Source organism: Corapipo altera, unplaced genomic scaffold, assembly GCF_003945725.1.
Source record: "Corapipo altera isolate COAL_440 unplaced genomic scaffold, ASM394572v1 2b, whole genome shotgun sequence".
Taxonomy (NCBI): Eukaryota; Metazoa; Chordata; class Aves; order Passeriformes; family Pipridae; genus Corapipo; species Corapipo altera.
The window spans coordinates 2,438,598-2,465,384 of record NW_020884874.1 but is presented as its reverse complement, the minus strand read 5'-3'; the positions used below and the strand labels follow the sequence as shown (position 1 = coordinate 2,465,384).

Below are 26,787 nucleotides of genomic sequence, written 5' to 3'. Positions count from 1 at the left end.
AATCTTACTCCATCGAAATCCATGGGAGGTATACCACTTGCTCCCTGTCCTTCCAGTATCAAAACAGATCCTTTGGCAACGTTCTGCTGGATAAGATGCTGAAAACTGAGTAATAAAGATGCCATATTTTTGTGTTAACTTTTGTTGATTTTTAGGCTATAAGAAAACAGTATTATACTTTATAAGCCTAAAAACATGTGCTAATCACCAAAAGTTTGACAATGTACTACAGAGATATTTATGGATGGGAATATATCTTATAACATTCTGTCTGAGATATAATTGCTTCTATTTCCAGTGAATTGGGGATGACTTCTATGAAGTATGGAAAAGGAAAATTTCAGGGCATTTTGAAGAGCATAGTTGCTTGTTAAACAGTTTTTCTGGTCTTTTTAAATTTTTCAGATTAACTATGCAATGTTGTTGGTTCATTTGAAGAGCTTCTCTTCACAAAAAAAAAATCTTCTGTGCCATCATGGGGCATGTGGAGGACAACCAGAGGATCAGGTCCAACCAGCATGCGTTTATGAAAGGCAGCCTGATCCACTTAGTGGATGAGAGAAAATCTCATGATGTGAGATGATCTGGATGTGGTTTATCTAGACTTTAGTAAAAACTTTAACACATTTTTCCACAGCATTCTCCAGGAGAAACTGGCTCTCGTGGCTAGGACGCGTGCTTTGTTTGCTGGGTAAAAAACTGTCTGGATGGCTGGGCCCAGAGAGTGGAGCTAAATCCAGCTGGTGGTCCGTTCAGGACTTAGTGTGGAGTCAGTCTTGTTTCATATCTTTACTGATGATGTGGATGAGGTGATGGAAGGTACTCTAAGCAAGTCTGTTGATCACACCAAGTTGGGTGGAAGTGTTGACTGCTGGAGGATAGGAACACTCTGCAGGGTGATCTGGACAGGCTGGATTGATAAGCCAAGGCCATTGGTATGGCATTTAACAAGACAAAGTGCCAGGTCCTGCACCTGGGTCACAACAATCCCATGCAGTACTACAGGCTGGGGTAAGAGTGGTTGAAAAGCTGCCTAGCTGAAAAGGACCTGTGGGTGTTGGTTGACAGCTGGCTGAACATGAGCCAGCAGTGTGCCCAGGTGACCAAGAAGGCCAATGCCATCGTGTCCTGCATCAGAAATAGTGTCACCAGCAGGATGAAGGCAGTGATTATCCCCTGTACTCGGCACTGATGAGGTCTCCTTTCCCAAGTAATAAGAAATAGGAGAAGAGGAAATGGTCTCAAGTTGTGCCAGGAGAAGTTTAGATTTGGTATCATGAAAAGTTTGTCCGTGGAAAGGGTTGTTAAGCATTGGAACAGGCTTCCCAGGGAAGTGGTGGAATTGATCCGGGGATGTATTTAAAAGACGAGTATATGTGGCACTTAGGGACATGGTTTAGTGGTGGACTTGGCAGGGCTAGATTAATGGCTGACCTTAATGATCTTGGAGGTCTTTTCCAAGATTCTACAATATCCAGTAGTGTTTTGATCTGCTCAGAGAATCAGTGGAATTGTAATTTGGGTCAAAGATGATGTATTCATCTCATATAGTACTTGGTAACAAAAGGAGTGTGCTGTCATACTACTACAACAGACTAAAGCAAAAAGTCAATATGTGCTAACTTGAAAACAAATATAGCATATTATGAGCACCTGCAAAGCAATAATAAAAGTTACAAAGTGGAAATAATTTCTGGCATTTTCATACTTTATTATTTAGAAAAGAGCAACCAAATCTTTCTCTGAGGGACTGTGTTGGTTTCTTGGCCATTTCCAATCAAAACAAGATATTTATTCAGTAGCAGTAGATAAGACACATATCAGCTGTTTGGATAGTTTTCCCTGCTTATTCTCTTCCCTGTGCTAGTTTGACTTGTTCCCTTCTTCATTGCCAACAGCTCTTCAATCATTTTTCATGTCATATATCCTTCTGCGGTTTGTATTGTGAAGTCTGCAGTGAAAATACATTATAATACAAGAGAAGGAGAAAGCAGTCAAAGGAAGTAGCCAAGGCAATAACACAAAAACTGAAGATAAAGCCAGTTGGTTTTGTTTGACTTCTTCATGTAGAAAGTCACTGAGGAAGAAGTGAAAAGGCTTAATTGGGAACAATGAGTTTGGGATTGTTGGTATATGTGCCTATTACATCTCAAATCCTTCCCCTTATCATTCCTTGCTAAATACCTCTTCAATACCCTAGTCTTATTCTTGCTGTAAAAAGCCCTAATGACCAGCAGAGATATCTCTGCCTCCTTGTTGATATAGACCCAAATTCCCATTTTGGTGCTGACCACCCTTTGAAATGTGTTTTGATGTTGTCGCTCTCAAGTCTGGGCATCACACAGGCTTTCAATATTTGGGAGTACACAGCTATGCCAGGCCTGCTTATGAAAAATGTCTTAGAACAAGATAAATATTGGCAGTTACTTGATAGTCACTTTTACCTATTGTCACTACAAACCCCAATTCCCAGGAGACATGCCTCACATTAATCATCCTAAGTTATGCAACCATCGGATATAAGGATTATGAAAGTTGTGCCCTTTGCAAGGTTGTTATTGACAAGTTTCACTATGCTTCTGTGACGAATACCTGTTATTTTTTTTTGCCTCCCACAAATGGTTTTAGGCATACAAAACAATAGTTAGCTTTTGAGGTATGTCATACATTCAACTATGATCCTCTGTTAATTAGACACCATTAGAGTTTAGTATTTATCAGAATGCCCCTTTTTATTGGGTTTGAATATGCTTCAGCATGCTTTACGCAGCAATTACTGGTGTTCTCTTCAAAGTATCTATAATTCAATTTTTTTCCTTTCTGTGCTTACATAAAGTACGATAAGCATCTTCTTTAGATAAAGAGAAAAATGTGTAAAATGTGTAAAATAGCTGGGATATAAAAAAAAAGGAAATGTTCCTGTAGAGCAACGAGTTTTGATTATTCCTGGTTTTCTTCCACATTTTTCAATCTATTTTCAGCTCTTTTCTCATAGGTACATGGGATTTTTCACTGTAATAGCTGCTTCCCTATCCTCAAAGGAAATAAAACTGATAACAGACTTTTCTATTAAGCAAGCAGTAAAGTCAGCATGCTGACAAAAAGTTATTTTTTTTAAAGTTTTCTCATTTATTTTTCCTAATGCTACTTTGCTGAAGATAATTGGCCTTGTGTGTGTGATTGTAGTTCTAAACTCAGATGGCAATTTTGTTGTCACTCGTTTTCCCAGTTTAAAATATTTGTAAATTCATCCATTAACACTTCAAACATCAATTTATATATTTTTCACATCATTATTATACATGTAGTGTGTCGCGGCGGCCCGGCCCCGGGCACTGGGGCCCGGCCCTCGGCGTGGAAAGGAGCGAGAGAATGGGAGCTTCGCCTGTGCGGACAGTGCCATCGTGGGAGTTGAGAGGGGAGCCCTGGAACACACAGAAGAGAAGGACAACTCTAAACCCGTGCAGATGGAGCTCATTCAGCCCTGTAAGGCCATCCATCTAAGAGAAGGTCACTCTAAACAAACCTGCGTCCTGAGGACCTCACTGCCACCATCCAAGCTTGCTCGGCCCCAGCAGATGAACCTTAGGATTAAAGGGTGGGTTCAGTTCAGCGCACAGTGTGTCTCACCTAAAAAATCCATTGCGCAGGCTCGAAGGCCTTACCCGCATTTGCAAAGCCCTGTATCACCAGCACGCTTGTAACAAATGTGGGTAAAGACCTTTCTCAAATCTTCCTTTGCGAAGACTGGCCATGAATTGAAATTATACACTTGGTTTTTATTCATTTAAAAAGCTTATGCTATGTTACTTCTTCAAAGTAAAGCCAAATCACTCAATTATGTCCTTAAATGCATTTTTTTCTCATTTTGGAAGAAAGCCAGTTTCCCACCTTTTGCTCTCTCCCTCACTGTCCCTGTCCTCTGATTTCAATGGTCATGAAAAGAGATTTTCTTTCATGACTGCTTCAACATTGAGTGCTCCTCTCTTGCTAAAAAAGTCAAGCATTTCCTACTAAAACTTAAACTGACAATTTTATTATACTGCTGATTCTGCTGAGTGAGAAGACCTCAGACAAAGGGTACTTGTATAAGGGAACTATTCACAGGAGGCACTTCGTTTCTTAGGAATAGGAGATGCTTTACCTAGTGACAACTAAGGGCAGCAAAACAGAACAAAACTGAATGCAGTAATAGCACCTCAGATTTCCCAAGCTGAAATGTGTGGGATCAGTTACAGGCTCCAGCACTGACCCTTTAAAGGTAGGAGATAATGAAGCTGAATATCGATCCGTAAAAAAGACAGACCCAGATAGATGATGTGATATTTTCTCTTAGTTTTAATGTTATAATAATTTTTTAAAAAGTACGGAAAAAGAAAGACTGAAAATGTCATAACTGCAGAAGAGACATTAAACAGATGGTTCCCTCCTAGTAAGAACATCAGCAAGACTCAAATGAGGATGAAAAAATGTATGTGTCTTTGCTAATAATCCAAGACATAGAAATTACTATTGTTCCTAATTTGGTATCCAAATACAGCCTCCACCTTGAGCTAATTTGGCTCCTCATTTAGGATTAAAAAGAAACAATTCTCCACCTGTAATATTTGGCTTTAAATAGAACTAGTGGAACTTGTTTTTATTTTTCATTAATTTTGGACAGCTTTAGTCATATAGAGTTAAATGCTGTTGCAAGGAGTTCAAGGATAAAATCTCACAGGGTCAAACATGATCCCTTATTTGAAGATTTTTCACTCATTCTGCTTTCTTCAGCCACTCTAGCATTGTCCTTGTGCTTATGACCAAGACACAAGAATTACAACTCTCAGTATACCTGCTGCCTGACAATGATGAACCCTTAACCAAAGCATAAACAGATTTCAACAGATTCCTTAGATTCTCTAGAGAAAAGACCATCTTATTTAACTTTATCTGAGTGATTTAAGTTCCACTCAATGTTAATATCATCAAAATGATGGAAACAAAAACCATTGTTTTTATGTGATATGATACTTTAGCAGCACTTTGCCATAGAATCTGAAAATTTGGTTAATCCCCTTAATAAAGTGATATCTTTGACTACTTTCAGAAGTTTACTAAAATAATTTTGGATTTAATATGTATGATTTCTTTAAATATATTTGAATATACAAGATTTATTAGATTTTCTAGAACAAAGAAATATGTTGAGTCCTGTGATGGGATTTCTGAATTTGGTCCTCCTTTCTGTGAGGACCTACACTGCAGGTCCTCACAGAAGTTCAGTGTGGAATTTTTAGCTCATCAAACTCTGTACATGCCTACAGAACAGCCTTCATTTTAAGCTGGCATTAGTCCATATCTATAAACATGAAAGATGGATATCTAACTGGAAATTATATGTAGTCCTGTCCCTTGACAGTGCCCACTTTCATGTTTTCTTAAAGAAGAACAACCTACTTTTAGCATAAAACAGATTTAACTTTTCCCCTTGAAAAAGAGAAATGAGGAATATATATAAAGCAAAGTAGTTATTCTTTAATATTTGAAATGTGTCATCTTCTGCACATCTTAGGGGAAAAAATGCAGGTTATGATCCCATTCTCAGAAGTGGGAAGGACAAGTGGAAAGTAAATTTCCTCCATAGAAGGAGGTAGCCAGGGTGAATCTGCCATAAATGACATTGATATGGACATGACCACTTTTGCTGCCAGTCGCATTGGTTTTCTTTTTTTTCTTTTTTTCCAAAGTCCAGATCAGTCTTTTCAAGTACTTAGTACTTGACTATGCTCAGAAGGAGATTTTGGATGAAATTTGGGGGAAATTTGCACTTGTATAATTAAGAAATCAGGCTGCATAAGCCAGATATTTTACACCTATCTCTTTGTAAATCATTAGTTCCTTAGAATTTACATTAAAATACTGAATTTTTACAGATCTGTTTTCCTTTCTTGCTAATATTAAAGGTAATTTCTCTTTCTCTAACTGGAAACACATTGATAAATTATTTTTGTAATTCAGTTATTGAGTTTTCAACAATTTATCTGCAAGGGCTGTTGCAGTCTTCAATATTTCTTTCCTAAGTATAAAACTGTTTTGTTTAAGTTTTTCTGTCTTTAACCGTTTTCCTTAAGACCCTTCTCCGGATGAACATTTTTGCTTTGTTACATACTACCATTATTTTCAGTCGATAGAAAAACCTTTTAGACCCTACATCTTAGCAAAACATGGAAAGATCATTAAGTTACTCGCTCTGAATTATAGGTTCACTGTACTTTTTTTCTGATAAAAATCTTTAATCATAAAGAGACAAATCTTGGACATAAAGTTATCATTTATTAACCAAGTTTCTCTTAAGTTTCTTAAAAAGCAGGCAAACCAACACAAATTTTCATAAGGCTGGGTTCACAGGGAAATGTTCCCTTCTTGGGGAAATGGCAGTGCAGGTATGTTCATAATCCTTTAACAAAGGTAAAATTTTAGGAGTCCAGGTTAAACTACAGAGATCTGAGGCCACATCATAAATTTGTCTTTATTCATTATAAGTTCTATTCCTTGGAAAAAAAGCCCAGGCTAACACATACCCACTCCCCCTAGTCTCTCAGGGACAGATAAAGAGTAAGAAAACTTCCATTCTTTTAAACACCAAAGCTCCATCTATTTTTTTTCTGTAAGTTAGTTTAAATGTCTTGGAAAACAGCCTGTGTCAACAGCAGAATAAGCTTTCTCCATTCAAAAGGAACTCGTTAAGAAACTGGTTTTTTATCTTTTTTTTTTTTCCTTTTTTAATGATGCTATTTGTATAAATAATCAAGTTCTAAAGTTAGAGTCAAAAAATGGACTCTTAATCATTAGTGCAATAAATTCACCCAGAAAACAGATGCCTCACATTGAGTATCACGGTAAGAGCTTTTTATACTACCTCCAAAAATATATGCTGAACTGAGTTTAATTACTTTCTTAAACAAAAATGACTGTTGCTGTAAAGACATAGTAAGAATCAAAAGAGTATAAATATGAAGTGTTGATTAAAAAAATAGATTATGCTGACCATATCCAAGCAATTTATTAAAATTAGCATTAGAGACCTAATGATATGCAGTTAAATATTATTTAAAATAAATATATGTATAATCAGCGTAATCAGTTTTCATTTACCATCACTATGAAACTATATGAAAAAAGTCTACTTTTTAAATCCAATTTATGCATCTGGACACAGTCATAAAAATAATCTTCATTTACAAGGACTGAAATTTATTCCTTTTACCAAGAATTAGCAAGTTCTAGAGAATGGACAGATAGCTATAATATGGCTGTAATACACAGAAATCAAATTACATTGAATGCAACAGTTAAGTCTCTTTAAACATTTTTTAAAAATTATGACAAATGCCAAATGTGTAATATTTTGGGGATGGGGTTTCTTTTGTTTTGGGGAAAAAATACATTTCCTTAATTAGAAAGTAGTTTAGAAAACAACTTTATTCAGCAGATGTGAACAGTATATGATCAGGATTTCTTGGAGGGCTGGTGTTACAGGAGCCTTTTCACTCCATTTGGAAACAGGTGTATATACCAGGGTTTGTTCTGTAGTTCCTGTGAAGAAGATCTGTTATTCCAGATCTTCCAAAACTATTTTGGGAGCCTGCCATGATGTTAGTAAAGGACTGTGAGGTTAAGACTTTTTACTTTATCTGTGTGATAAGTTCCCCATGACAGTTCCGCAGCTGATGTGTGTTTGCAGAGAAGCCTGGAGGGTACCTGGGGAGCTGTGCTGGCTCCTGTTGGCTGCTCTGACCCAGCATTACCAGCTTCATGGCAGCAGTGAGTAGCAAATCCTCAGATCACCATGGATTGTTTCCTTCTCTGGATGCTCCAACACATCTGTGATGCTCTGACCTTCCACAAGGCAACTGGGTCATACAGAGCAGTGGGAATGATGCTGTGAGGGTGTTTCTAGGGGCCTAGGTGTTTGTGAGGCTCCCTGAATGGAAGAATACTAAACTGAAACAACAGGAAAAGTACAAAGCAAAATACATTTCCTTCAATACTATTTGCCAATGTACAGAGCAAAATTATGTTAACTGCAGACCACAGCTAGCAATCAAGAAGATAAAGCCTTCCAAAATATGTATCCAAACCAAACATTGTCTCAGTTACTCTGAAGTCTGGTCTCCTGTATTACTCTTCTGAATCTCATCCAGTGGCAAAAGAACTGACTCTTAAGGGTGGTAACTCAATGCTCAAAATTCTTCAAGGACTTCATCAGTCTTGTACCAGAGGTAAAAGGTTGAAATTTATATTTATCTATATATTTATCTGCATAGTGATCCTGAGTCATGTAGAGGATACACTGTTGGGCTGCAAAGTAGTTAGATATCACTTTAAATGAATTGAGGGTTTCCATTTTCAAAATCCATTTGTCAAAAGGAAAAAAGAGTCTGTGAACTAGACCATATTTTAATGAGACTGCAACAAAAAACCTCAAACAAAAATCAAAAATTCAATAATCTTAATCAAATACATCAAACCGAAAGCTTTCCTAAAAATACAGTATTTCATATGGCCATGAAATAACTGATGTTATAAGTCTTTAGAATACCATAGTCTAGAATATACTATGGGAATAAAATTCAAAATGAAAATTATTATTACTTGTGGATATTATCAGGAAAAATATGAAAATGCATTAATTTCTAAAAATATTAAGTAGATAATATATTTAATCTATTACAGCACAGTGTTGATAATACCCGAAGAAAATCCAATACTTATGGAGTTACCAGTTCCTAAAAGTGGTAAAAATACATAAAGCTAAAACTCAGATAAAATCCTTTATGATTAATGATAAAAGAAATTACTTAGTAAACATGAAGTGTAAGTGATAGAACTATTACTACATTTTGATTTTGGAAAACTCAAACAAGAATGTCTTCAGATACAGAAGATATTAAACAATGCCTTCTCTGTCCATATGGAAGGCTCAGAATGAATACTGGCAGCGCACAACCAAGGACCTGAGTATTTTCCAAAGGAAAGTGATAGTCAGAGGAATAAGTGGCATGTGGTTATGAGCAGACTTTTAGCTCTTTTTAATGCTGATTTAGCTCTCAAAACTGCAGTGAAAAAAGTGTACACCCCTAGTATTCTGCCCTTCCCCCTATTTTTTTACAGTTTAGCACCCAATGATTCAGACGCCTTTCTCCCATTATTTTCTTGAGTTATAATTTAAAGCTGCATTCACTCATGCTTATCAAAACTTTCAGCAACTTCTGTTAGAGAAGAATAGAAAACACAGATGAAAATGCTTGACCATCTTGGAACATACAGTAGAATAAAGTATGATGAATGAAGCAGTAACATACAAAGAGTAAGACCTAATGAGCAAGTAAAATATGCAGAAAATCAAAGGCCTAGTGTAGAGCATTATGTTTATCAGAAAAAGCAGCTGCTCTGGGAAAGCTGCAGCCCATGGCATCAATCATAATGAGTCAGCATCACCAATTCCTCACACCCTATTCCATAACAGAAAAACACGCAGCCTAACCAAAGATTCGAGCATTCAGTTATGAAGCAAGACAGACAGTCAAGGGAACTACTACTTTGTGAAAGATTATAATTATATCATCAGACATTTCCATGGTGATTACTCACCCTGATTTATAGTCCTAATGATAAGTGGGCACACTGATGACAGTAGTACTGCCTGCCTAAGTATATGATCATCAAAGTATGGGAGGTAAATTGGGACTAAGATTCACCACGGTTAAGATAGTTCAAACTATACAACAAAAAAATAATTTTCTAATGGTTCCTCCATGAAAACTATTCTATGTAGAAGTCAAGTGGTTTTATTCCTACTGGCCTTGGTTTTTTTTATCACAAGAAGTAAAATTTCTATAAGCTGAAAATTTGTCTTTATTTTTACACAACTTCATAGTTCTCAAAAGAGGTGAGAAAAAAAATTACCTAAAGATTTGTCAAATTATAAAAAGAGTATGTGTAAAGTAGAAAAGTCTCTTGTCTAATTTTTGAAGCACAGTTTTATCCAACTTCAGTGGATTCAATCAAACTCATTGCCACCCTCTGGGCTCCATCTGAACTGTCACAATGGTACAGGTTTTTTTGCAGAACTGACAAAAAAAAAATCATAAGTCAAACCTATGAGACTGTGAGGTGTGCTCAAAAATTATGTGATTCAAAAAGGACATGTGAATGCTTGTAAAATACACCTTACTTTTTTGGTTTGGGTTGATTTCTTTGTTTTGTTTTCCTATGGGATGCATTTTGAAGGTATCATCCACAATCATGATACCTAGAAAACAAGGATTTGTAATCACATCATCCTTCATCTTCCTCTGGTTACAGATATGATTAACTTGATTACCTAGTACCTATCCTCATTGAAAGTTGAAAGTTATAATTTCTGTGATCCAGAAGTTCAATTGCTCACATTAATATACGCTCATATAACTTGCTCATGATTTGTTTCAGGCTAAAACATCTAGTCTAACCTAAATACTTTAAATAGTATCTGTTTGCTAACAGAACCGAGAAGGGAATAATATGCTTAGAAGCCGGAAAGGACTTTGCATAAAAAGTGTGCTGCTACTGTGTATATTTCTAGCTTTCTCTTTTTTTTTTTTTTTCCTTTCCAATGGCATTTGAGATTTTCATGCAATGCTTTTATTTTCTAAGTTGGAACATTAAGAGAAAAAATATCATAGCACATAATACAAAATAAGATTAGGTATCACCAGCCTTTTTTGTGCCCATAAATGGTAGGGAAACTAAGCAGTGAATTTGTAAGAGTAAAGCAAATGTAGGGATACTGGTGCTACAAAACCAGTTTTAGTTCCCTTATTTTGTGTGCCTTGTTACTTTTAACTCCAAAGTCCAGTAAGATACCAGTGTATATGTGAAAGAATTGAAGTCAGCTTTCTGCTCCAAGAAGGCAGAGCTGGATCTGAAACCTGCTGCCTCCACGCTTTTCTCCTGGAGAAAAGCCAACTCAGTGAAGTATAACAAGTTCAAATGCTCATGCTGTCCTGACAGTTCTCAGGAAAGGACACTAACAATTCCCTCTCAGCAGATCAGCTCCCAGCTCATCTCTGCTGAGAATGACAGTCATAAAATTAGTTGAGTCCCACATTTATTGGTTTAGGATTTTCTTATACAGAGATGGTAATTTCTCAACCTTTAAGTACTTTTAGGTGAAACAACACAGAGTAACGCTGGTGAAAAAGAGTAGTAAACCAAAACGGAAAGCAGTTTCCATCCCTATGTAAAGACATTTTTCTCGGCAAATGTAAATTTGAATTTAACCAGTCAAAATCCTTTTCCTTACAAAATCCTAAGTAGCACTAATATTACAGGGTCTAACTTAAATGACATCTATTAAGCTGGCAAAATGATAATAACCGTACAGAAAGTCAGACTTGCCTGGCTTTCAAAAAAGATTGCAGTTTTATCCTTCTAAAAGAAGTATTGATATGTCATTAACAGCTTCAGAAAATTTTATTTGGAATAATGCTGTAAGCATTTATTGCAAAATTTAGATTATGTATCCTTTTGTTTTAGGACAATTAATGACATACATTTCTCTATTAGCATTCAGCTTGCATTCATTCACAAAAATTAATGAAAGGACTTTTGTGTAATTAAATTAAGTTGCATTACTCCTCCAGAACTGAGCATCATGATATTCTCACTCTTTTTCCTACTTAACATATTCCTTAATATAGATGTGCATATATAGAAATTGGAGAGCAAAGGAACGATTGCATTGCTTCTCAAGGGAGTGTATACTCTGTAACAGCAAATAGCTTGTATGAGATGTCTCTAAGCTTGCTGAATGTTTGTGATGGTCTGTTCAAAACCAAATAGGAAACTGAAAGAATGTGGTAATCTGGAAGAAACCTGCTAAATATATAGACTTTTCTACTAGTCTCTTTGCTATAAACAATAAATTTATGTATTCTATCAAAGAATTAAGCTGGTTTCAGCAGTGTTTCTTAACTCAGTGTGCAGTGCTGCATGAAAACAGCTGTGCTGCTCCACAATGGCTTCTGTGCTGCCAGCTCAGATATCCTGTACCATACTCCTCCATTTTCCCAAATGCAGGGGTAGCACAGCTTGCTCATCTGGCTTCTTTCCTGATGTCTATGCATAACCCAAGTCAACCACAGATGATGACACTGGAAAATTGAAACTCTTATAGAAATATCATTTATAGTCTTAAATAATGCCATCAGATTTTATTTTGAATAAATCACATTTTTAAGGACTTCAGCAAATCAATTTTAGTGCTGCAGAAACCTATATAAAATGTTAAAGCTAGATTAGATTAAATTGATCTATTGTGTTTGTACACAGTTGTTTTCAAGGACACAGGAGTCATGAAGACTTAAAAACCTTAAATAGGAAGAGCAACAAAGGACTGGTAAAGTAAAGATCTTTTTGAGTAAATAGTCTGTCAAAAATGAGTATGTATGGGAAGTGATATTTACTTTTGCCTGAAGTCTGATTCCCTGAATTAAAACATTTTTGGATATCCTTTGGATATCAAGTGATGAAGCAATGTTGGAAGGCTATATTATCACTCATTGTACTATATCTCTTACATGAAAGGAGAGAGCTTTAGCTCCACAAACTAGATACTAAGCACTAGCTTTAAAATGTTACATTTACCAAATGTTTCCATTATTAGTATGTTTCTGTATTTCTGAAGGTTCCTAAGTGTTGCTTTTTAATGCCCTAAAATGGAGTATAAAGTCTATCAAGGGATTTAATTGCCACTTTGGACAACACTGAGTCAAGCAAATCAGACACCACTAACACTTTCCAGCCTTCACACAAATGCAGCACAGTATGTCCAAGCTCGTGGTGCTCATTCACCAGGTCCATCAAGCCCTCACCCTGCCAATGTTCTTGGACCCTGAACTTGCTTGCAAGAGGCAGCAGTCTCACCCCAGAGAGAACCAGTATGTTTTCTGAGAACATGCTTGGCAAAGCAGATGTCACATGCATGGGGCAAAACATATAAAAAGGCAGGAAGCAAGACTTTCTGAAACCAAAGAAAATTAAATTCTCTCTTGGGAAACAGACAACCACACTTCATCTGATCTATAGAGAGTATTAGACTTGAGACTATCTGCCTCCCAGGAGGTTCCCATTAACCAGAAAGTCTTTGTTATTTGACAAGACAACTTTTTAATTTTCCCCTCTTGGAACTGTTCAGTTTGCTTTTAAATATTTATTCAGCCAAATAGCAAGCTATTGAATCCATAGACCAGTGGTAGTCTGCTTTTCTGTGAAGAAAGGGGGTCAGGTTTAAGTTCCTGTTCCATTAGCTATTTAATCAATTATCCAAATTGGCAAGGTTTCAAGGGAAGAAAGTCACTAACTTCATCCCAAAATAATCATTCAGTCAGTAGTTAGGGCACATTTCTGACTAGAAAGTTCCTGCGAGTGAAATTTTTTATCAGCTCAGGACTGTGGGTATGTTTTAAAAAGGTCATCCACCTCAATGGTAAGTGTTCTAATTACAGGATATTTGGGCATCAATTAGCAGCATGCTCTAATAATCTTGCAGAAAAGGTAGATTTAGCTTTTATATTTATTTTCAGGGGAGAGTGAAGCCCTCCCCAGTGCCAAAAGCAAAAAATTTGTGGGTTGTACATGTAGTACTGTCCCACCATATTTCCTAGAAGCTATCCTTACTTCTGCTTGATGGTTTCTCTGGTTACCCCTCTTACCTATCTATCTCCTCCTCTAACTCAGGGTAGAGACAGTCTTTATAAACAAAGTACCTGTCAGTTAGACATTACAATGATGGTTGCATCCAAAAAGACATTTGGGTGCTAAAAGTCAGAGATATTCACTACATCACTTTTGGTGTCTTGTTCCCATGTTAGATGAAGCATCCATATTTAAGGGTTTATGAGCTGGAAGGAGGTTCTCCAGGAAGTTAAGTGGTACACACTGGGTAGTGGGAAACCCAGAGAACTATGTAATGTCATGACACTGAAAAGGTAGTTTAATAGAGAGGGAAATATTATTCACAGAGTCCGTTTTAAATTTTACTTGGACAGAAGTTAAACACCATGTGTAATGTTAGAAGGATGTGCATCTATCTGTTCAGGCTTCAGATTTTGTTAGCAAAGTAGACTTTTCTTTTATTTTTAGAAACTGGAGGGAAAACAAAAAGAAATGGAATAAAGCTTTATTTTAAAATGAAAAGATAAGAGATATGTTGATGCTCTCCTAAAAACACTGTAATTAGATTTGCTACCTGAAGTGTAGGCAGTCGGGGTTCAATTCTGCTGATTCCCTGCTCTAGCTATGGCACTTCCATCTACTACTCCCAGAAACTGTTCTGAGATGAAACACTGGCCACACCTGTAGGAACCATGTCACTACATGGTCCGAATGGGGAAAATAAGTATTTATTTGTCTGCACAGAGGTGGTGAATGACGCTTTAGCCTAGTACCTGACACAGCTGCTCAAGGAATGGGTACCTGATTGCAGTTCTTAGTCCATGAGCCAGAACAGTGAAACATTTGCACAGTCCTTGAACTTGTTCAGTCTTCAGAAGACAAGGTTCTTCTGGGGACATAAGCAAATAAAAATTTGAAGACTAAAAACTGGAATGTGAAATTTCAGGGCAAGGTGGTGAAGTTTGTTGTTGAGGACCTAGGAGACTGCCATTTGACTGGGAGAAATAGTGTGGGTTTGCAGTGAATCCCAACTACCATATATTGGTATGTACAACTACCATACAAAGCAGCCTTGGTGTGCATGGATTAGATTTCTATCGAAGTAAAGTAAATTGGAAGCTCTGCTTACAGTCTGTACCAAATGTACTATAACCTGCAGTGGGGACAAAAGTATCTGAACTAATTGGCCTTTCGAATAGCCTCAAACTCCATTCAGGGTAATAACATTTGGTCTGAGACAACAAAATGGATCTATAATGTGGTAAAACATATTGATCACACACTTAAATATAAGGACCTCCACACCAGATGCTTTGATCTACTGCTCTGCTCCTATTGTGCTGAATTGGTTGCTAATACGGACAAGAACATCCAAGCCATATTTCTGCTGCCTAAAACCTTTAACAGAGCTATACGTCTCTGTGTGGATTTTGCCCTCATTCACCACAGATAATTGTTAGTGAAAACTTCAAATTTCCGCTTTTTTTTTTTCCCCATGGGCAAATAAAATAACATTTCAATAATTAAGAAATGATAACTGGGGAAATGATATAAAGGACAAGATAGAAATTCAGAACTGAAATAAAGCAAACACAAGGAATAAAATGCAGGAAGAAAGTTTCACAAGAATTAAGGAAAGATCAGTAATGACTAAGAGGGAACAAACTAGAAAGGAAAACAGGTGCTAATGGAGCAGGAGAAAAATACTATTTTGAAGCAATACTTTGTAGAAAGCTTTAAAAATATACATACCAGTACACAGTGTAGTTGCTATCTAGACTGATCAGTGACTATCTTCTCAAGTCTATACCAGGCTTTTCTCATTGCTGCTGAAATAGTCAGTGATTGTCACATGTTACCTTCTCTTCATGGCATCAAAATTGTTGCCCATATTTTGGGGAAAATATGTGCTAAACCAGTTTTGTACTATATGAGGAAGCATGACTGGGGACTGGGAACATAGTGCATTGACGTCCATTTGTACCTGTGCATTTCTGACCTTCAGGGAGGGATAATTCTCGAGTCATTTTTTCCTACTTACTGAAAACTATAGATTATCCATAACTATTAGACAGCATTAAGCACTTACAAAAATGGGGCACAAACATCGAAATTATTTATTCTATAACAACCGAGTTAAAGAAACAAATATCTGCATAATAATGTGAGAAAAATAATTAAAAATTAGGCCAATCCAACAAAGTTCAAGAAAAAAAATCAATTCATAAATCCACCACAGGAAATTGCTCTACTGGAGGAAAAAAACCTGACAGCTGAGTTCCAGGGTGGAGGATTTTAACCATGTAGGATGCCTGAGGAGCTCAGCTGCTATGGTGGACTGGGAGGACCCAGAGTACATATGTGTATGTACGTATATATATGCATATTACTATATAAGTATATATATATATGTACGTATGCACTAAAAGTATTATATGGTTAAGACACAGGGTTTCTGATTAGCAGATTAGACTGTTGCCTTCATATACCTTAATGCAGAAAGCATGCATTCTAGTAACATGCAATAGAATATCAAATACTTCTTGTAGATCTAGATCTGCATGAAAATTTTTTTCAGGGGAGAGAGAAAGAGAATTTGATATTTTTACATCAAAACAACTCTTGGAATTGGTCAAATTTAAAGAAAAATTGCTTTGGAAAAGGTATATTTTTCAAATTTCTACTCTGAAATAACTTTCCACTGCAGTGTCTTTTTCATCATAAAACATAACAAATTTTATCAGTCTTTTAGATTTATCTACAACCTGATTGACCGAAAGCAGAATCACTGATTTAAAAAAACCCCACTTCTTAATCTGTAGAAACATTCAATTGATGATTTTTGTTCTTTTAGAAAACTGGTGAAACTGCAAAATTTCCATAAACAAAACCATATTTTCATATTTCTGAGTGCTTCATTGATAACTGTGCAACAGACATTTTACTGAATGGAGTTGATTCTTTCATACTATAGTTTACACGTACACACACATAGCAGTGATCTTCCTATTTATTCCACTGATTTCATGAAATTAAATTATTCTCAAGCTCATGCTGGATACTATGAACTGTATAAAAATTCTCAGCCTTGAGTTTCATAGCAGTGCTGCTGTATTTCATTCCAGTGTGCAAGCAATTTGGAACTCCTTCCCATCGAATATTGGTACCACTTGCAATGCAAGTCTTAAACTTCTATGATCTGGAAAGATCTAAAACACAGATGTAATTATTGCTGTTAATACTTTTTTTTTATGATTGCTTAAAAAATACAGATGCTGTCATCCACTTGCACTTGCTTTCCCTAGGATGCCTGTGGAAAGAAGACTTTTCATCTCAATGGGGCCTTAAGGAAGCACACTTCATCTGGCTATGTGGATTTTAACTGTCAAAATATTATAATTATTATTCTGAAATCTTCTCATTACTTTCTTCTTAAATATTCTTTAGTTTGAAGTTCAAGTACTATCAGCTTGTTGCAGGTGGGCATGCGGGCCAGTGCTAGAGGCCCAGCAGGTCAGGAGGCTATGTCCAGGGCACTGAGGCTCAGCAAGGTCAAGCAATTGGGAATTTTGGCTGTGTCCTCCAGGAAGCTCTGCTGGGAGGGCAGATGGTCATTCCTTTGCTCCCCAGGCATGCTGCTGTGCAGAAAGGCTGGCTGATAAGGATCTGTAGGGGAGGCGTGGAGACCATCCAAGAAGGGAAGTTCAATCCCTTCCCTGAGCTCCTATCTTGCAACAATATCAGTCCTAATACTTATTGTAAGACATCAGCTGTCTCTTAATGTAGCTATTTGAGGTGAATGCTGTTTGTGGCAGACATTTGCACTTGAAACTCTCCTAATTACTGCAAGTTCTAGACTTAGCAAACTTTTTATGCTCCCAAATGGCATTTGCTGGATACTATTGCATTTTCTTTCTCCATTCATCTAAACGAGGTTGCTTAAAAATTTTTTGTCTGGAAGTTACAAGAAAGTAATTAGCGTTTGCGTCAGAGCAATCTTACTTCATTATTCTTAAACATTGGCCTTTAATCTATGGGTATTTAGAACTGCTGAATAACAGTTTTAAGCAGCTAGTTTGCGCAAATCTTCTATTGTCAGCTTAAATAAAATAAAATAAAACTGGTATAGCCTAGGTTGATAGCCTTGGGTGATAAATTTTATTCCAAGCATAACACACAGCCAATAACTTGATTGTTTTCTAAGTGTAGTTAGATGTCCTCTCATTCCATTTAAATATAATACTCAGCAGTATTAACCGTAAAATATTTCCCATTTTAAATTCTTAATTTTGAAATTTTATGGGTTTTTCTGTTTTTCAAATTAAATTAGGGATTTTCTATTATTGACCAATACTAATGTCGATTCTAATTTCAAAGTGTTAATTATATCTACTGAAAAATAACCTTGGCGGAGAATTCCAAACCAGTTTCTACCATCAGTTCTACTCGCTCCCTCTAAGCCAAGACTTTCATTGCTTTGCCAAAGAATAGCAAGGATTTAATTCTGATAAAGTCACAGTACTTGTCACGTGAGTAAGCGGATGTACAGAATCAGCAAATATATTGGAATACGCACACTTCTCAAGCCCTGCATCTACACAAACAATTTCAGGATTGATGCCCTCATTCAGCACCTTAATTTTAAGAAATGTGTTTTTTCTGTAGGTAAAGCCACTGAAGAAACTTTGCTGAAGTCCCATTCTGTCAGAATGTGTAGTTCCACTAAAATCATTATGCTTCTCAAAATTGAAATAATTTTGCTGAATTTTAGTTTGAAAGAAAAACCTCCAAAAAAGAGATACTTAAGTTGTTTCTGATATGTTGGTATGTGTATTAAAGTGTTTTACATTTCGGTCTATCCAAAACAATTTGTGGAAGAAAGACTTTTTTTTGAGGACTTCTAAATTTGTGTCTTTCATTTCGAAAGGAGATATTTGAAATTTCAAAAACCTTTGAAATGTCACCCTGATAAACAGAGAAAACTGTTTTTGTTGCTTTATGAGTCTGCTTCACCCCATGGTGTCTGGCATGGTCTGCTTGCCACCTGCATCCATCTGTCCTTGGTTAGTAATCTGCTCTGCGTACTGCTGTTGGTACCTGACATCATAAGATGTGGTGACTCATTTGAAGAAAGTCTTTGAATATATCTAGGCAGTTAATGCAGCTTAATTATTTAAGATACTTTAAAATATTTTGAACTCCTACCCTGCATTTTCATCTGGGGTGAAAAAGCGTGTAAAGAAAAGCTGCAGGAGGAACTGTGGGCAAATGCAAAAGACAAAAATGTAAACAAGATCCTCAGTCATTACTTTATCACAACTATGGGCAGATTTCATTCTAAGTAGCTCAGATCTTCAACTTGAATCATAGTTCAAATCTGTAAGAATGACATCAAGTATTAAATGATTCTATTTAATCTTGGACTAGATTTATGCTTTTTAGTTATTTCCTTAAAGAATATTAAAACATCACTCACTCTAGAGCATTAAAGCAAACTAATCAACAGCCAAATAAAAGAGTTATGCAAAAGTGAATAGCGTTTTTTGCTAATCACAAAGAAGTCTACGTCCATCTTTGTTCAGATTTTTAATTTGCACATTTTAACAGGACAAATTATGATTAATCATGTAATGTTAGCTAATGTTGTGATGGAAGGTGATATAGAAAGTGCAGAAAATATTTTCTAGGATTGTTATATTAGTTAAACAAAACAAAAATAAAGGCTCTATCCAAATACAAATTAAAACCCCCTAACATTCCATATTTAAAAAAGCCCGCAGTCATTGCCTCAATGAGTGAAATAATTTTGAAGGAAGTATATGTTTTATGTCATAATGACCTTCAAAGTTTAGACCTTATAGAGCTCTGCCTCTCGCCTCCTCTCACCTAACACTGGGATGGGAAAACAGGCTTTCCTGTGGTTTCAGCTCTAACACACTTTCTCAGTCTGAAATTGCTGTAGTTGCTGTCCTGGACAAACAAAAAGGAAGAAAACATCTGGATTATCAATTAAGTATTCATTTTCAGTGTTGGTGGCTTTTCTTAGTTCAACAGAATTACTTACATAGTAGATTTAGACTGTAGTATAAAACAACTACAGTAGTTATAAGTTAATTTGTTTTTCCAAAAGAGTAGTAGGCTTAAATTAGACAAAATAAGCCATTGTACATAAAAATAAATCATAAATAACAGAAGTTTATTTAGTTTATATTTATTTTTACATTTATGTTTTTATTTCATCTGTTAGTGGCAGATAGTGGGGGGGGGGGGGAACAACACTGCAAACATTAGTATTAGAATTTCAGTTCAGCCAGGTATGGGAGTGCATGGTTAAATCATTGTGTACTGTTGGATCAAAAATTCAGTATTGTATGTTAAAGAAATACCAACAATCTATGAGGCTGTTTGGTCATCAATTAGACACGTATACCAGAACCAAATATCTGGCAACATGAAATTAACAGTATATCTACAAAATAAAAAAAAAAAAGTGTAAAAACATTTTTTAGGAAAGAATAATATTTGTGTGTGTTATTAATTAATTAATCTCTGCTCCAGTTTCTGAAATACAAATAAGTGTTTCCAGTAAGATATCCTTGAAGAACTAAATGTCTAAGGGGACTGGTAATCACATTTTTGGAGCTTTTCACCTCTAGTTCACTGATTCAAATACAGCCAACATGCAGTAGTGATGGAAAATCATTGAGATTTGAAAGGTGGTTTGTGGCCTGCGTGTAATGAACTGGTATTTCACTCCATTTTTTAGAAGATCTTGAAAAGGCACTTGGCACTTCTGAAGCACTGATGCTGAGCTCCTCATAGGAACCAGTCAGGTCCCCATAGAGTCACAACCAGGGCTGGTTTCCTTGAGGATGACAGAGGTTGAGGCTATCAACTAAAATCCCATTTCAGAAAAATTTCCTCAGTTCGTTGACCACCTGGAGCAAATTGGTCCTTAGCCACCTAGAAGATCTCAGTGGGCAAATATTTTCTCCATGTCAAGTACTCAGCCAAGCTGGGCTGAAATGGTAGCTCATTCTGGAATCACCATACTGCACTATTGCTTCTTGTGCTCCACAAAGGCTGCGTGAAAACAGTTTTATTTTTCATTTCTGCCAATCTAGTACTTTTCATTAGCATTAAATATACTTAATTTAGGAGGAAGAACAGCTGAAAGATGTCACAGAAATTACTATATATTTTGAGGGTAAGAGTGGCTTAGTCTCTTTCTTTAGACAGAGGTACATACTAGTTAGGAACAGTTAATAAAATGTCCTTTGTCGAGATCTTACTTGAACTTACTAGAACTTACCATGTTTTAGAAAATCTGTCTGACAATAATTTTTCTTATCAGCTACAAATTATCTCAGTTCTGTTTCCCAGTGAAGGCTTTAAATTATCTCCTTAATGATCTCACCTCTTTTACATTAGGGACTTATTTCCACAAAACTCATATATATTTTTATGAAAATATACTTTTTTTTTCTGAACATTTAATGTGTTGTGTTAGGAGTTTCCTCAGAGGAAAGAAAGAAGTCTATCTTCATTAACCACTAAATATAATGTGCAGAAATTAAAGCATTCATATGTCATGTCAGCTATATAGATTGTCTTATATGATGTCACATTTGATTTTCTATTTTTATGACTTTGACAGGATCATATTAAAAAGTTGATTGCACAATGACAGCTCAGGCTTTGAATTATTCAGCTTTTGAGTGTACTCTTGCAGAAAGACTGTTTTGTATTTCTTGCCACTTCTGAAAAACTGACATTTAAAAAAATGTAAAAAGAAAGGGAAAATGCTTACTAATAACTAATTAATAACTCAAGTTTGGCAAAGGTAACCTCTTTTAATAGAATATCAGACAAATTAAAACCAGATTAAATATAACATGTAGCGTATTTCAAAATCACTTGAAACATTACTCTCAGGATGACATCTTAGCCTCAGAGAAATAGATTCCAATTCATTTTCAGTGAAGCCAGGACTTCCTTCTAACTGAAGAAAACCCATACATTTCTAATCTCGTTTTAGTAACTATCACTGTAAATTCTTGTGGTACTTAGTTGAATTACTCATCCCTTTTCTTAGAATATGCTCAAGCTACTAATGGTCACTGAAGCCAATGGGGCTTTTTCCATTTGCCCCCTCAGAGGGAGTCTAACCCTTAAAGCTGGAGTCTCTTGGGTAATTTTTGAATAGTCTTTCAGGCTTTCTACTGTATTTTTTCCTGTGATGACAGGTTTCTGCCAGCTTTCTTTTTTGTTCCATTTTACCTTGGTCTAGTGTTAAATAAGTGCAATCTCTTGGTTCATTTGTATCAAATAACTCCAGTTGTAACCCTCTTCAGTGTCCAAATTTGTCTTTTCTTCATTACAACTTAAGGTTATTTTTAAATCACTAAGGATATTTTTAAATCACTAAAGATGGAAACATCTACTTTCCCACTTGATTAAATTTATCTAGTCCTTTCATATCAGAACTTTAAAACAAATAATGTCATTTTAAGGAACATGCTGTTCCCAACCCCTAATATGAGATATTAATGGTATCAGATATGAAAATATCATTCAAAGTCAAAACTTTTTTCCAGTAAATATGACTACTATTTGGTCACAATAAAACTGTCCCTAGCAATATATATATTATTCTTTCTCAAAAGAATCATCTCAGCTGAGCTGTCTGGGCAGGTAAGAACCACAGGCCTGAGTACTGCTTGGAAGGGTAAGTGTGGAATATTCCATACCAGACACAAAATAAATCCTTCCAGCTGTGGCAATGGGGAAAAATACAAATGATCTTTTCATGTCCTGGTTCCTCAAAAATGGTTAGCAGAGATATCTTTGATTCTGCTCACAGAAGTGCCTTGAGAGAATCTCATACTGCTTTTGCTGAGATCAGAATCATGACCCCAGTTATACTAAGAAATGTGCTTGCATTTCCTCAGAATTATCTGATGTTTATTCAAGACTTCAGTGCATCATTAAATATATACATTTTGCTGGTCTTCACCTCTCTTCCAGTATTTCTATATTCCAACTCGAAGATAACAAGAGTGCCTGTTTTCATTATAAGCAATGAAAATTAGTTACAGATCACTTACACCACATCATTTTAGTTCACCTATTTAACCTGAACCTATCTCGTTTCAATACATGATTCACCCTGGGATAGCAATTTTTCATTCTTAAATGAACAGTTACACATTCATGTTGCTTTCCTAATGATAAGCCAACCTTATTTCAAATGTATGAGTGAAAACAAGATACCTCAATTCAATAACGTTTCATTCTGCAGTATCAATATCAGTCTGCACATATTCTGATAGAAATAAAAATGCAGGAACTACCAGGACAGAATCTTGTGTCCTTATCATTTACTCAATCTCTACCCAAGCAAACTCTGGTCAAAGACTTGGTCAAATGGTACCTATACAAGCGTAGAGTAAAAACTGCAAAGTAATATAGCCCTTTACCAATTTCACGTGTTTTTAACATCCATCCTCCTCAAAGGTTTAAGGGTTTAAACTTTTCAAAAAACTGACTAAACTGAAAACAAAATCAGTGTGTTTCCCTTACAACTATAGGTGTTTTGACTGAGAACAGGTTGACCATTAAAGGTGACAGAGAAACTTACTTCCTCAATAACCTTTGAATCTTATTGTTTCAGCCTACCACCAGCTGTGGCAGGTAAGATATGCTGAAACCATTCTGATGAGTCTCATACAGATTCCTCTCTGTATCACAGGAAGGAAACTCATCACCCTGTACCGAAAATTAGATCTACAGAATTGCTAGGTTTCCCTTTTTGCAAATGATGTGTATTCCTTGTATGTGAGATACTTTGAATCCCTTTACCCGGTGTAGTGCAGGATTAAGGAATCCTCTGTAAGTCAGAAAAAAATACTATGAAAAGGTAGAGATGAAACACATGAAAAAAACCCACGAGGTAAAACTGAGGAAAAATCCCAACAAAATTTAACAAAAAGCAGGAATTGTGGAGGAAAAAAAAAAAAAAAGACATTTTCCAGTCATAAGTGTTATCATAGCACCAGCTTCTGGAGAAGAGAGTGAAGATTTAGTGTGAATCTTATGTTCATACTTGTTGGTTATTTGCCTTTTTTTTTTTTAATTTAGACAGTTTCCGGGTCTTTAACATTACTGTGTGCTAGAGATATAGAATAAAAGAAGCAGGGAGCGCTGCTGCCATAACAACGCTTCGACAGGGAACTATTGGGATACAGATAGTTACTATACTAGCTACCATCAGCAGTCTGTATCATGACACATAAAAACCAGAAACCCCTTTTCAGCCACAGCATCCCGTCATTCGCACTCTGGGCAGGGAAAGCAGAACAAGCAGAGACTTCTAGTCCCCTACCGCCACTTTATTTATTTAATTATTTACTGGGGGGAGCGTTACAAAAGTCCATTTGAGCGCTGAGTCTTGGTCGAAGCCGCCCCCGTTTCCCTCGGGAAGGGCCGCGCTCCACCGCACCCGGCAGCCCCGGGAGGGAGACCGGGGCTATCCACCACCTCCCTCTGGGGAGACTCAGGGGAAGTCGCCAGTTCTGCTGAGCTGGGTCCTCCCTCTCCACCTTCCAATAGTCCCTTGCACAAGTTAAGGCGCTGCCCCCGCCCCGAGCCGCCCCTGGCGCCGGGGAGTATGGGCGATGCGGTTCAGGGGGTCTCCTGGCTCCGACTGGGGAGCGCGGCTGTCGGAGTGTCTATGTTATGCTTCAATGCGTGTCCGAGATCCCTGTGGGAATGGGCAGCAGCTCCCAGGAGGGGCGGCAGCGCGGGAGCTCCTTTCCCCGCATCCCGGCGGATCCGCCAGGACACCCCAGCCACCCCCCACCCGCGGAGAGGGCGCGATCGCGGGTCGCGACCCTCTGTTCCCGGGAGGGAAGGGGGGGGGGCGGGTGCGGTGCCCCCCTCCGCGACCCCCCTCCCCCCGACTCCTCCGCTCCCCCCGCGCTCATCCCCGAGGCCGCTCCGGGACGGGGGGCGCGGGAGCAGGAAGCGGGGGGATGCACGGCAGGTGCTTTTCGGGGTGGGGGCGCAGGGCCCGGTGACTCACCCGTCCGAGGCGGGGGCTGCGGGCGGCGCGGCGGCAGCGCTGCCCCTGGAGTGCGGGGGGCGGCGGGGCAGGAGCAGCAGCGGGCGCGGGAGCAGGGGGGAGCGGCGGGGCCCGGGCTGCTCCTGGGCGCGCTCTCGCTGCCCATCCCCGGCGCTGCCGCCGTCGCCGCCGCCGGAGGAGGATGCGAGGGAGAGTCAGCCCCGGGCGCGGGCACGCGCAGCGGCGGAGCGGGGAGGGGGGGACCAGGAGAGGCGCGGGGGCGCGCGGCAGAGGGGCAGCAGCTGGGAAGCGCGTCGCTGGCTTCTGCAGCCCTCTGTCCTTCGGCTCTTCCATCCCTTCGTCCCTCAGCTCTCATTTTCTCATTCTTCTACCCCTTCTCCCTCCATCCCTCGTCCCTGCATCCCACATCCTCCCATTCGTCCCTCCTTCAACCTCCATCTTTCCATCCGTCCATCCCTCACCCCTCCATTTCTCTATCTGTTCTCCTTCATCCCTCATCCATCCGTCCCGCCATTCCTCAGCTCCTCTGCTCCCCCGGCCACGGAGCCGCGGTCCCTCCGCGGTACCCTCCCCGCATCTTCCGCTGCAGAGTGTCCCTGGAACGCCCGGGGGCCGCGGCAGGCGTGATGCTGCCCCCACGGCGAGTCAACACGACCCCCTCTCCCCTCGGGAAGGGCGACCTGCTCCTTTGAAGGGCAGAAGGTCCCCAGCCCCGCTTCCTACTCCCTCCCCCAATCTCTAAAGAAAAAGCGCTGCTAGAGCTTTCCTATCCTGTTCTTCGTTTTCTTTTTTTCTTCCTTTTTTTTTTTCTTTTTTTTTCTTTTTTTTCTTTCTTTTTTTTTTCCCCACGCGGCAGAAGGAAATAAAACGGTGCTGTGGTAGGAAAAAAAAAGGCGGTAAACAAGAGGAAAGCATATAGAGTACAATAACTATTGACTATATGAAAAACAAACCATACACTGGATTAGTTCTTAAAAGCAATCTTTCAAGCCTGCTCCTGAAACCTAAAGGACTTCTTGGATGTTTATTTATGATCAAGGCTAAGTATCTGAACATTAAAAATAAAAGAAAAAAACAGCTTAGAGTGAGTGCATTGTGTAAAGAGTAGACCTGTAAATCAAGGGAGTCAAATAAACAAGAGCACCAAAAGCTGGCTATCAACTCCTTATCCTTCCTCTGATCTCTCCCTGCATTATATAATTTTGATAAACTGCTGCGAGAACATTTGGGGAAAAGATATAGAAATGACGAGAATGTAGTGCTTTTTATGAGAGCACATTAGTAGCCTTACCTTACAAGTAGTTGCTTCCGAGGTTCATCTGTGCATTTCTTACCAACCCTCCAAGTAAACAAATTACTAAATGTTCAATGCAGACATATGATTCCCTGGTGTCAGTGTCTCTGTCCTAGACGTTTCTGAATGGCTTGCGGATTAACTTACTATGCTCTTCTGCTCTGCCTTGTACCAAGAGCCTTGCAGGTATCAACAGCTCCCACTTGTGAAGACAGGGAAGAGAGAGATTGGGTAGATTTCCACACAGCTCCACATTTCAAACTGCTGATTTGCTGAAAGTGCTGTAGTCACTGTAGGTCTGGTCTTCTAACAGGTTTACTCGGTAAGAGAGGCCTGACTCAAAGTTCACTGAAGACAATACGAATATTTCTGTAACCATGATGGGAATTGGTTCAAAACACTATTCACTCGCTGTTGGCATGAAGGTATTTCCAAGTACCACTATTCTAGTAAAAGCTAGTAGAAGCTAGTAAGAACTCCGCAGAAACAAGAAAAAATACTCCCTAGGAACAAGAAAAATTACTAAAATGTGCATCTTTTTCATAAAATTATTGAGAGAAGGTCAGGGACCTGTCTCCATTTCCCTGCAACTATTGGCAAAAATATGTACAGCAAGGCAGGTTACAGCCCCTGGCTAGAGAATGTCCTGTGGTCTCTGTAGCCACAATCAAGCTACCAAATACAGTAGGAAAGGGAAGGGATATTACAG

At 38.0% G+C, this 26,787-nt stretch overlaps 1 protein-coding gene across 2 annotated transcripts in view; it reads right to left on the bottom strand.

Annotated features, from left to right (window-relative positions):
* Positions 1 to 26,269, bottom strand: part of FUT9 (fucosyltransferase 9) — a 100,656-nt gene extending 74,387 nt beyond the window's left edge. Inside the window, exon 1 of one of the 2 annotated variants that reach the window (XM_027633933.1) lies at positions 26,076 to 26,269. Coding sequence is in view for 1 of the 2 variants with exons in the window: in XM_027633931.1 (XP_027489732.1) it covers positions 25,246 to 25,282 (37 nt within the window). In the remaining variant the exon portion in view is untranslated. Of the gene's footprint in view, positions 1 to 25,245; positions 25,355 to 26,075 lie in introns of those variants that run through there. The other variant, XM_027633931.1, reaches the window with a different exon arrangement.
* Positions 26,270 to 26,787: the final 518 nt, after the last annotated feature.